Source organism: Pundamilia nyererei, unplaced genomic scaffold (assembly GCF_000239375.1).
Source record: "Pundamilia nyererei isolate P.nyererei 1_Seehausen unplaced genomic scaffold, PunNye1.0 scaffold00023, whole genome shotgun sequence".
Taxonomy (NCBI): Eukaryota; Metazoa; Chordata; class Actinopteri; order Cichliformes; family Cichlidae; genus Pundamilia; species Pundamilia nyererei.
Genome location: NW_005187424.1, coordinates 1,998,770 through 2,011,456, shown reverse-complemented (window position 1 = coordinate 2,011,456; position 12,687 = coordinate 1,998,770). Strand labels below are relative to the sequence as shown.

General features: G+C 45.2%; 1 protein-coding gene across 7 annotated transcripts in view; it reads left to right on the top strand.

Moving 5' to 3' along the window:
• Positions 1-12,687, top strand: part of tp63 (tumor protein p63) — a 58,206-nt gene that overhangs the window by 37,740 nt on the left and 7,779 nt on the right. For 5 of the 7 annotated variants that reach the window (XM_013909365.1, XM_005727161.2, XM_005727159.2 and 2 more), the window contains one exon: positions 4,997-5,254. In XM_013909365.1, coding sequence (XP_013764819.1) covers positions 4,997-5,254 — 258 coding nt within the window. Of the gene's footprint in view, positions 1-1,224; positions 1,406-4,996; positions 5,255-12,687 lie in introns of those variants that run through there. The other 2 variants (XM_005727163.2, XM_005727162.2) reach the window with 1 other exon arrangement.

The following is a 12,687-nucleotide window of genomic DNA, read 5'->3' as shown; positions in this document are numbered from 1 at the left end:
TTTGCCTTTTGTGACAGGCTGACCTGCAGGCCTGAAACCCCGGGGGCTGAGCGGGGTGTGGTTGATGATTGGAGACACTGACTGCACGTCACAGCTGTGCTTTAGATTTCAGACAACTTTCAAATCATTCTGACCACAGGGCAAGATTTTCATCCCCCCGTCACCAAAGGAGTGATGTGTGCCCTGCTGACTGGCCTCCTCCTCCTCCTCCTCCTCCTCTACCTCTGTCATGGAGCAGATCAGCTGGCCATATCTAAATATCATTATATCTGCAGTATGTCCTCTTAAGTCAAAATAATTCTCATTTTATGTGATTATATAAAGACACACATGCTCTTTTAGATGTTCATCTGAGCCTATATTGTCAATTTTCTGTGAATTTTTATTTATTTATTTATTTTTTACATCTGCGTTGTGCATGTTTTTAGTTCATATTAATCAAAACAATTCATTAAAAAATGTCTCAGCATCACCCAACAGTTGCAAGAAGCTTCTCTGCACAAACTGTATGATTCCCAATTAAATTGAATCCCACTCACTAGGCCACTCTTATTGGAGCTGCTGGAGTCACAGGAGAGCGAGCGGCTCAGTCCCACCGTCATTACACAGGCTGAGAAACAATGCATGTTTCCAAAACAGATCTACAGCAGTCATCTCTGATAGATACAAGTAATCTACGGGAGTCCCTTTGTTTTCCTGCAGGCCTCTCCATTCAGAGTGCTCTGGGGCTTCAGAGGGGAGCCATTCTTATGCTAACAAGCAACTGTGTATCTGTCCCGAGCCCAGACCGCAGCTCCCACTCAGCGGCCTGCACTGTAGGAATTAATGGTCTCTCTCATCTCTTTTTTTCTAATTTGGAAAATTATTTTAAACCACCCGAGGCGTTTCTTTTTTGTTAAAAACTCATTTAAAATGTTTTCGTTTTAATTCGTCTGAGAACAGCGCTGTTTTTTGAAAATTCAAGACAAAAACATACTTTTTTCCTCCATTTTCTGTCGCTTTGCCTTCTGCGTTGTCACGTCGTTGCATATAAAAATTAATAAAACGTCTGAAATGCTTTATTTTGGTTGCAGTTCATTATAAACAAAGCTGCCAAGTCGACAAAGTCATTCGTTTTCTCTGCAGAGTTTTCTCTGCAGAGCAAGGCCTCTTCTTCTGGGTGTGGACAGGTAAAGCTCCTCAGGCCCACCCCCTTTTCTTCCAAGGTATATATGACCATCCCATAGATTCTTATAGGAGCTTCTGCTTGTCCACTTTGCATCTGTAGTCCACATCACTCCTTTTAGAGTGAGGAAAAGAGATTTGTGGAATCCTGGAGCCAGTGGAGCAAACAGCAGCAGCTCTGCTCAATCTCAGTGCCAACATGTTGTACCTGGAGACGGGGACCACAACTTCTTACAACGAGGTAAGAGCAGTGCGGGAAACAGGGCATCAGCCTTCGCTTCCATTCTTTGGTCCCCCAGCCTCCCTGGCGTGAAGGACACATCAGAGAAAAAGGCCTCGTAGTTTGAAGCGTAGATTTTATGCCACTATTTAACGTTCCGTAGATTGGATTTGTGTATTCGTCTAACTGAGACATAAACTGCAGATGTGACAGTCCAGAGAGCAGGGGAATGTAAACACAAATCTGGATATTTCCTTCTTGTGAAATGGCTGCTGTGTGTGTGTGTGTGTGTGTGTGTGTGTGTGTGTGTGTGTGTGTGTGTGTGTGGCGGGAAAGGATTTAATCTGTTTCTATGTCTCAGAGTTTGTTTCTTGGTAAAAGTTGGAAAATTTGGGGGGGAAAAACTGAAAATGCTTTTGATTTAACGTGGCGCCACGTTTCTCCTTCCATTAAATCTTCTGTTCTGTTGAAACCAAAGACAACAAAAGTTTAAAGAGTAAAATGTGAGGAAAAAGATTTTAATAGATACATATTCTTTAAAAAAAAATGAAAAAAAAATCTGTTCCTGTAGATTCATATTTTACCCTAAGAGGGAAACCATAATTGTTGCCTTATCTGTGTTTGCCGAGCTCGATGGCAAACATATCATCTTAGCTTTATTTTCTTCTTTTTCAAATATGATTGACAACCCGAACTCTAAGTTAAACAATTCAATCTCAGCTCTTTTCCTTGGATCGTACTTTTGCTTTTCCATATATATGTCTGTTATTTCTTTTTCTTTCTTTCTTTTTTTTCCCACTAACTGAATTCCAAACCAAAGCTAACGCCGAGCGGTGATAGATTCTCAGATTGCAGGTTGCGGATAGCAGGTGTGTCAGTTCGCTGTCTTTTTAAGTTGTTGAGCAGGGGGTCTTTAAGTGGTGTCTGGTCAGTGTGTGTGTCTGAGTGTGAGTGCGTGCGTGTGCGGGGTATCGGGTTCCCCCCGGTCCCCAGTCTCCTGGGAGCCGCTGCAGCCATTAGATGGTTGCCGGCCAGGCGTTGCTGTTTTGTCCGGGGTCGTAATTGCTTTAATGGTATGTTGATGTAGATACAATCACCTGCTCTGCCCACCCCAGCAGGTATGAGGTGCCGATAGACCCCCACCCACCCAGCCCCACCTCACCTCCCCCCTCTCGGCCTTGTTGAGCCTTTAAGGTCTCCCTCCCCAGATGGTCTCATACGCTGGTCCAACGATGAGCGGGTCAGCGGAGAGCCTGGAATGAGCTCTTTCCCCCTCAGGCCGGGTCTGATCTGGCTCCTGCTGTCTCTCAAGATTTGGCGTTATCAGTGTTTGCGCTCTGCGGCTACACAAAGCAGCAGCAACAGGAGGATTTTAGAAGCTCTAGATAGAAACTGTGGAGCTTTCAGTTGGTCAGTGTATAAGTGCTGAAAGAGTGTGGCGCTTCTGCTCCTCGTAGGGGACTGCTGTTACGTCTGTGGAATTTTCTGGGTTTATCAGAGACTGTGATCTGTGTTCTCACAAAGAAAACAATCTCTGCTGCCTCGCGATGCTGCTGATAATGACACTCGCGCTATTAAACTGATGAGAAACGAGTCAAAAGCACCGAACCGACTCTTTAGACAAGAGTTTTGGCGGGAGTGCAGAGAGCATTTTCACCATTAACATTTCATATTTATTCAGTGAATTCATTTGGTCGCATACCCAGCGAGGAATGCATTGATTTGAATGCATGCACGCGCCGAACCCAACGCCGCAGCAGCAACTTCTAAATGAGCCCTGCCACGTGTATTTAAAATATCCCTGCTATGTGTTGTGGGTAATTCAGGCAATCGCTGTGAAGGTCAACAGTGTCCTTTTGCCGCTGGTCTGAAGCGTTAGCCCAGCATTTTGTCTCAGACAAAGAAATGAGCTCTCAGGCCTCGAACAGAAAGCGCAGCTTTTTGTAAACTTTATTAAAGGCTGCTGCTGATTTACTGCGCTTCTGCTTTGCACAGCCGTGGCATCCCAGAGGCCTGAACACAGCGTCAGCTATAAACAGAAGGAATTTTTAAGAGCTGCTAAAGTGGTTATTAAATGCTGGCTTTATTATAGTGGAATAAGATCTGATTAAAGGAAATGAAGAGAAGGCCTGAAAGTCCCTCACGCTGCCCTTTCTAAAAGCTGATATCCTGCTTCCAGCCAATTAAACATTAAAACGCGATGAGTTCAGGTGAAACCTCGCTATCTGGTCAATTACAGCTTTATCCTCAAATCCTCATCTTTGATCCTGATTTTCACTTACACCACGAGAAGCATTATCTCAGGCCCTGTATTTAATGTTAAGTAGTCTACGTCAGCCTGTCTGCTTTATGCTTCTGCTTTTATCTATGTTTGGTCTGAGGCCACCATCAGCCTTTTCTTTAGAATAATCATTTGGCATTGATAATTGGTGCCTGTCAGATCCACCATAGCAGCTGCCAGCATCAGGTACTGGGGGAGGCTGTGTCATCTCTCAATGGCTGAGTGCCTCAGTGGAATTGCACCATAGTTCAAAAGAATCACTCTGATATCACCATCGCTCGCGCTTCATTTACGGGAAAATGGTGTACAAACAGGAAATAAATCCACCGTGCTCGTTCCCATGGGAAACGGGGATTATTTTCATTTTTAAAATGTGCGTAGGTGGGGAAAAAAAGAACTTTGTTTTTCTTACCATCCATTTTCCCCCCTGATTAGATCCACAGAGCCACTCTTAGACCTGTAATACGTGCGTATAATCAGTCATTTGTGTGAGAGCGTGTGTGTCCCCACTAAAAGCTGCAGGGGCTCCCCCAGGAAGGACTTTCTTTCTTTCTGTGCGTGCGTGTGTGCTCCATTCACAAAACACTTGTCTCTTAACACCTGCATGCCCGGCATAATTGTTTCACGCAGCCTCCTTATAAGCTCCGGTGTCATTGTTTCTGAGGGGCTTAAGCCCCCCTTCCTCTGCCAAACAGCCGCTCCCCTGTGGCGCTGCTGCACAGGTATGCCGAGGTTGACTCCAGTGACCTCTCTCAGGTGTGTCTATGGATCTGTGTGTAATAAAGCGGCATCGTTGATTCATAAGTCACTCCCTTGACTAATAGTTATCTAACCTACCAACCTAGTGTTTTGTTGATCATTTGGAGCAACACTAACACCTGGCAGGGCAGTGGGTGTGAGTCGGACAGCTGTGGCCAGCCGTGCTCGAAATAAACGAGAGGCCCTGGAAAGATTGATGGCCGTCTAAAGAGCACGAGCGATGGCACCTCTTCCAGGAATGTGCTGTTTATAAATGGAAAGGAATGAGGTGAATGGCAAGCAGAGCAAGCAAGAAGGGGCTGGCTACCACCCAGGAGTACGCTCCATCCTCTCTAAAGGGGACATATTTTAATTCCACTGGTCCTGTCTGAATATATGTGGGAAAAGAAATGGCTTTGTAGGGAGGAACGTGTTTATTTCATGTGTTGTCTTAATCTTCTACCTTAATCACTGATGTTTGGATGAGGCTAACTGTTTTTATTTCTTTATTACAAAATTTGCACAAAACATTTCGTCTGAAGCATCTGTGACTGAACACCTTTGTCGCTCTTCCCCCTCCTCTCCATCTTCAGTCACAGTACACAAACCTGGGGCTCCTGAATGGTATGGATCAGAACATTCAGAACGGCGGCTCGACCTCCACCAGCCCCTACAACAACGACCACGCGCAGAACAACGTGACCGCCCCGTCGCCCTACGCCCAGCCCAGCTCCACCTTCGATGCCCTTTCCCCCTCACCGGCCATCCCATCCAACACAGATTACGCAGGCCCACACACCTTTGACGTGTCCTTCCAGCAGTCCAGCACAGCAAAGTCTGCCACCTGGACGGTAAGACCCGTGTTCTCTCAGTGTTTGTGGAGTCCTGCATAAAGTTAGCGGGGTTCCACTTCCTTTTCTGCAAGCAGTCTCGCATTAATGTCGTGCAGACCCCACTGATAGGCCTCTGCAGGTGGGACAGATTTGAGTGAATATGATTTATTTCTTAATAATAATTGTGCTGAACTCACAAATTTGACCAGAGTGAGAAAAGACTCGGACTAAGAACATTTACCGAATATTTAATTGAAGTTAATTTTGTAATATTGATCAGATAAATGTGTTTATGGTTTAGTTTGCATTAACTAGAATAACTTTGCGCTTCACTTCTGATCAACAGGTGAGTACTGGAGGTTAAGAGAGCACACTAAGTAACACATGAACTTTTTGATTTAAATAAGATATACAGGAAGCTGGAATTTTACTTAAGTATAAAGACGGAAAATAGGGAGAAGAAGAAGAAAGACTCTGTTACACCATCTCCCATCGTTCCTGTCCTGCTGGACAGAGGCTGCATTCATGTTTTCTTTATCTTATGTTCCATAAATTATGTTTTTAATTACACATCATAACAATCAGCACTCAAGATAAAGATATGACTTTTATAGCTACAAAAGAATGAAAGCTTTTGTCATTTTTTTATTGTGTAATAAATTTAAATGTGCTGCCTGTCAGCCTAACCCATCATTGTAGGAGGTGATGATTTATCGGGGTGGAGGTTAAAGAGACACTTTCACCTATGAACTTCTTATCTGACTTCTGGCTGGGAAGAATGTCACCTGAGATATTTTTACATCAGGACTGAACCTCAGGGTTTTTAAGTTAACTTCTCACTGACAGGGGGAAGAGTGCATACACTGTCAAAATCATGGATGCACTCATTCATGTGATAGGAAATGTGTTAGCTTGAGTAAGTAAGGCTTGAGTTGTCTCACTTGACAGAAAATGTGCTATTTTCTCATGTTTGGACCATTTTAGATACAAAAATGTCTGGGAATTGTTAATTTTAGCTAACCAAACTGCTAACAGTGCAGGTCATTTAGTGTTAAAACTTCTTGACGAAGCACCAAAAACAACTTTCTACAGGAAACCAGAGCCCTGCATGTGTGGCAGGTTAAAGTGAAAATGAAGAAGCTTAAACCTTTATTAATCTCACAGTGACCTCACTCAAGCGAAATGTCCCTTTTCCTCAGAAGTCGGGTAAAGTTTACTGATGCTTTGTTGATGACAGAGGTAAACAGGTTGAATCGTTGCTCCTTTCCTAGATGTCACCATCGTCGACTCATTAAACAGACTCAACCGGCTCCTCTCGCTCTGTCATTACGCATCACAGGGCTGAGGGACAGCTGTTGCATCAGTGCCCCGCCTGCTCGGTTGTTAATGTGTGCGATCTGCGGCGACGCGGGAACAGAGGCGCAAGGTCGGTGCACTAATGCACTCTAGCGGACGAAATTGGCGGCGGCTTTTTGTCCCTGCGTCATAATTTGGGACAGCTGTCACATCATCGAGTGACGGCGTGGGCGTCAAAGGAAACCCCGTCTGTTCACATACAGAATCTGGGTGACGTAACTTTGTGACATGTCAGTTATTACATAACGGAGCAGAAAACGCTTAATACAGAAACATGTTTATTAAAAATTTCCAATTAACAGTCAAAAATGCGGGCCGTTTGAGGAAAACCTGCTGAGCGCATTGATGCGCCGAATTTAACGTGCTGTAGCTTCCAGGCAAACTCAGGGAGTGCTGGGCGATCTCGCCTTACTCCTTGGCCACGCCGAGTGTGGGATCGTCACATTTGCCCAGTTCCCACAGTGCCTCAGTCATCCCTCTCATTTTCAGTCCAAAAACAAAAGTGTTTGTCTGATGTGCAACCGTGAGGTGGCTCACACTGTGGTTTGTGAGCGGCACGCCCCAGTCGCAGTCGTCCCGTCGTAGACACATGCAGGGAACCAACGACGTGTCCCACAGTCATAACATGATGCAAGACTGGTTTGATTGGTCTGGCTTAACATGGAAAAGTCAGGGATTGCTACTTACAATCATTGCACTGATTAAAGACTTAACTTTATTTAGTAGTTCAGAGTTTAAAAAAACATTAAAAATATTTTTAAAAACTCATTTTTTTTGTATAAATTCTATTTTTTAAAGTGCAGTCGCCCAAAGTCTCCACAAGGATAAGAAACGGGCACGAGCGCTAAAATATGAGAGCAGTAAACACAAACAAGTGCTGTTGTGCAACATCGTCTCGTACAGTTAACCAATCGAAATAAAGTTTGTTCTCCTAGCGAAGGATGGGTAGCATTACAAAATCAGAGCCATTAAAAAGTAATTAGCATCACCTTTTGTGCAAAGCACCTCCTTACGATGACTTTTACATTAGCAAGAATAACAACTTTGCACACCTGTGGATAACCAGTCTGTGCACAGAGGCTGTGGAGCCAGTTGGACATTTACATCAGCAGCACCACATAATCGACAACAAGCTTGTTCACTTCCCTCGGTGACAGCTAAACTCTAAGCTGTTCCTGTTTCAGAGCTGAAGCACCACCATCATTATCCTCCTCAACTGGCCACCAGTGTTGGTGGAGATTGCAAATGTGCTGCTGATATAAAGCTATTGCACTGTAACAAGTAACTGAGCCCATTTGAGAAGTTAAAATACACGTCTGACTTAAATGTCAATTTATTTCCCTGTGGTAACAGAGGCGGGGAGGTTTCCTTGGTTCCTTTATTTACTGCAGACATGACACGTACTTCCTGTTGTTACGATCTATGTCCATGAAAACAAACAGACTGCTTTTTAATGACTGTTTTTAATTGGAGTTTGATTTTGACCATACATAAATAAGAGCCAGGAAGTGGATGCACTGCACTGCTTAGAGTTTAGAGCCTGTTTAGAGTGCTCATCTGGAGTTGGCCTTGAAAACAATAATGCACAAATAAATGATGACCAGCACGTGACTGATTACTTGTAATGTTTTCTGTGAGGTCGGGCTGGTTCCACATGCTCTGTTGTTGTTTTTGTACCTCGCAGTCAGGTTAAATGTCACTCAACTCTGAAATGCAGTTGATCCTGTCAGAGAGGATTCGTTACAGCGTTTCCCCGCCGAACATCGTTTTGTTGATTTCCAGATCGGCTCATAGAGAGAGTCATTTTCGCTGGCTGCAGCTTCCAGTCTGATTCTAAAGAAGAGTGATTACAGCGTCGGTTCCCATCTCAAAGGAGGCTCCCTCTCCTGATCTCAGGAGATCTTTCGTAAAGCTCCCATAATCTCAGCCCAATAAGCTCAACTGCTGGACTGATGGACTGATGGCAGAGAGCCACCGTAGATGTCACTGCAGCTTTGCTCTGTGCATAGATCCACTAATGCCCCCTTTTTGAAGGCCTGTGGGATCTTCCACGGGGACTTAGTGGACTGTGTACTGTACTGTTTGATGACTGTTCTGATGGAGACACACCTAATCCCTAACCCACACCTTAACCTCTTCCTGTCTAGGATGAGGCACACAGCAAAAGGTGCAACACGTCAGTGTTTCCCAGAAACTGCTCCCACACGGTTTTCCTGCCGGCACTCCTGCAGCCTGCACGGCGTTCCCTCCCCCAGCTCTCGGTTAGAGAAAAACAATCGCCGGGTCAAATGAATACACAAGTTTAGAGATGTTTCATCTTCTTTGTGCCGCTGAAGGAGGCAGCCATTGTTGTCAGGGTAAAGACTAGTTGTGTTTGCGGTGTGTATTAACTGCCACCATATTTAGTCAAAGGAGAGGAATGTTATGGTTCGGGCTATCACTGGGACGCTGTTGAGCCCAGGGGGATTACAGTAATGGATTGAGGGCCTGTAGATAATACTTGTGTAAATACCGTGTGCCTCTTTCCTGAACCCTGTGCTCTTGGAGTGGGCTCTGTCTTTTTTTGAGAGAGTTAAGCTTGATGGTTGCATCTCACATTGCGCCGGAGGAGGAGGAGGAATGCTCAAAGAGAAGAGTGTTCTAGCGAAAGGCGGCAAGACGCAACTTGCCCATGGAACATCTGCGGGCCCGTCCCACGCCTCACGAGATGGGGCTGAGACTTGTTTGTGTCAAGAAGCTTGTCACGACTCGCCCGTCGCAGAGAGACAAACCCTGAAAGCTACAGATGGGAAAAGGTGGAGGGGAAAATTTTTAAAAAGACAGAGTTGAAAAGGTTTTTATGATATGGGCTATGGGATTTCTCCATAATCTTCACGGAAAAGCCCTTTCTCTTACAGTTTAAGTTACAAATTCCTTTTTTCCCCGCTTTCTGACAGAGTACCTGCAGCAGTGATTTACAGCAACAGAAAGCAGGCTCATGCTGCGGCGGTATAAATATAAAGGGCAGATATTAGTCTGTCATCAGGGGGAAAAGGAGGAATTTGGATCAGACCTCACCAAACTGAGTTTGTTGGAGTGCTCTCAACACAGAAATCATTGTTGTGTTATAATTGAAGGTTGGAACGACAAAAAAGTGCTGGCAGCTCAAACGCTTCCTTCAAGGATAAGCAGATCAAACAGTTTTTGAAAATAATTTTAAGCATGTTTAGCAAACTTTGGCTGCTCTCCATCTGAAAAGAAAAGGAGAAAATCCTCGATTGCTTTTTTCCCCCTAAACCTCTTCCCACCTGTTGGCTGTGCTTTCAGTTTTAAAGTTGAAGTTACAGTTGTTCTGCTGAAGACATTTGATTGGCAAATCCCAAGAGGGACAGATACATGTTTGACTCTTTCAACACCGGCTACGTGATGCTGCTTGCCCGGGGGCAGGTGTCATCCCTAAGATTGGGTGGTCGAGATTGGTGCTGATAGCTTCGGCCGAGCAGATTGTCCGCTAAAATGTTCAACTTTTCCCCCTGTTTTAGATTTAAGAAGCAGGTGCTTTGCTTCAGTTTCAGAGAAAAGTAGAGCGAGGGAGGAAAAGAACTCTTTGGATTATTGTTGAATTAAACAGGTTTGGGAGACGCTGTAGGCATGACATGACATGTCAGGTATGAAGAAGACAAGACCAGAGGCGCCAAACGTTGCTTGTTTAAGGCCTGATGTTTGTCAGGACTTGACTTCTGCATGCGCCCGCAGCGCCTGTCAGGTAGAAAGGAACGCTACAACTGTGGGCCTGCCCCAACCTGCGCAACACAGGAAGTGTGTGTCTCTGTGTTCCTGTGCTGTGTGTTTGTGTGCATTAGCTGCATGTGTGCAATTACTTTCTATGTCCGAGTATCAGAACAAATTGCATGTTGCGTGTAGTCAGATTATCCCAGAGACGCATTTTCGTTGTAGCTTGAAAGCTGCAGTGCTGTGTCCGCACGGTTTCCAGCTGAGCTTTCCAGATGTGCACGTGGAATTTAAAAGTCCAGCCACTTTAGGTCATTTATTACTTTTGCCCCGTGCCAGCTGAACAATGCATCACGTGTGTTTCCTGCAAACACTCGCAGAAGTTTTCTTTCAAATGATTGTGATTAAGCGGCTCTGCATTGTGCGCCTTGTGTTCCTCGGCCGTGTAATTCACATTGTGACCAATGAAAGGCTCATAATTACATGTTAACACCTGAGCGCCGCACCCTGTGTGAGCCACTGAATCCCCATCAGTCAACTGGCTGTCCTCCACCCTGAACAGTGTTGGCTTTAACCGCATGCTGCTTTCAGCAATCAGCAGCTCCTGCTCTCACTGCTGAGCAAACACAGCAGCAGCACAGAGCTGTGCACTCAAAGTTTGTAGCTTCAGGGCTGGGGTGGGCCACTCGTGTGTGTGTGTGTGTGTGTGTGTGTGTGCATGTGTGTGTGTTTGAAACTGTAGGATATCATCTAAACAAACTTTGTGTTTCTGGCCTAACATTCGCGATTAGATCTTTAGGCTCAGATTTGTGCAGACCCTTTACACACCACCTCTCTCTTTCTCTTTTGCTCTTCTTCCACACCCTCGCCCCCCTTCCTCCATCTCTCTGCTTGGCTTCTCCACCTCATTTAGCTGACTGACAGAGGCGTACGGGGAGTATCAGGTTAGGAGCGAGGGGGCAACTACAGCCATTCATCTTGGAGGCATTTTTTTTTAAAAGCTGCTAGAAAGCCGCTTTGATTTTAAGGAAGAGTCAGCTCAGTTGCCGTGTTGATGTACACGTCCCAGAGCTGAAACTGCCCTCATCAGTCAATCTATCGTGTCCTTGTGCACGAATCAAAACGCAGTTTTATTGTTAAAATCTTCTGCTTTGCATTCGTATTTCCCAGCAGTGAGCATCAGCGCTGCAGCGTTGGCGTTGGGTCACTATAAGAGGGTCACTTGAGGAAAGCAGCACATGTGAAAAGTTGCGTTTAATAGCAGACTGCATCAGTGGGCGAAACGCAGGCATAAGGCAGAGACGGGGAGGTGCACTTTTAGGTTTGTCCTGATGAAAGGAGAGGTTGCGCCTGAGGAGAAGAGCAGAAAATGTCCGTGCCAAGCTTGTGTAATATTTAAAGTGAGCACAGACGGTTCCTGGGATGAGCTTCTTTTCATTGGAAGCAAACTTAATAGAGGTGCAATTTTATGTTGCATTGTTCCCGAACACAGCCCCGAGCAGTTTTCACAATGTTCACTTTTCATCACTCAGAAATGAAACTGACAGGAAAATTTCCCCTCCGCCCCTCCACCCTCAGCTCTGTGCACATAGAGGATTTAAAGCTCTGCTTGCACAGCAGTGATTTGAATGGCTTGTGTACACAGTTGGGTTGTGCCTATTAGTAAGAACTCGGTCTTTCTGATGCCTTTACTGGTTATCGCTTCTAACAGTGCCAAGGATCAAGGTGCATCCATTATTCAAGACTCCTGGCTTGCACACTTGAGCCTGAGCCAGTTTGTGTGATCAACCATCACATTTTGGCTCGTCGCTGATGAATCTTTTGTGACTGCCGCGATTAGCCCTCCGCTCCTTCACTCGGAGTCGTTGTCATCCACCTGCACTCAGCCTAATGCAGCTCCAGCCTGCCAGGCGCTTCAGAAGCTGCTCTGTGTGATGAGTGGCCATCAGATGCTTTAACAGAGATGAAAGCCAAGCCCTGTTTAATTGCCCCTGGAGGGGTCCATTTTATGGTGCTCCTCGGAAGTCCCAGAGGCTGTCTGTGAGACATCTTTGAGGTTGGCCAATAGTCACTTGTAGGGCCGAGTGCTGTGTGTGTTTATTTAAGTGGGTCATAATCACAGTCTTCAGTTTAACCCTTTTTTGCTTCAGGGGAGCCAGAAGTGCACAGCTGAGGCAGCAGGTGTTACCAAAGTCCTTCAAACACCGCTGTGCACTTATTTTTAAGCTAAATTAGTTTAATTAAATTTTACTGGTCACCAGGAATCTGAGAGTTTCCACCAAAATAAGGTTTCCAAAAGCCTTTCCCCCCTGACTTTATCCATTTACTATCACGTCTCGGGTGTTTCTGTGATCAATCTGTGCTTTTAAAATTTAGGCCAATCC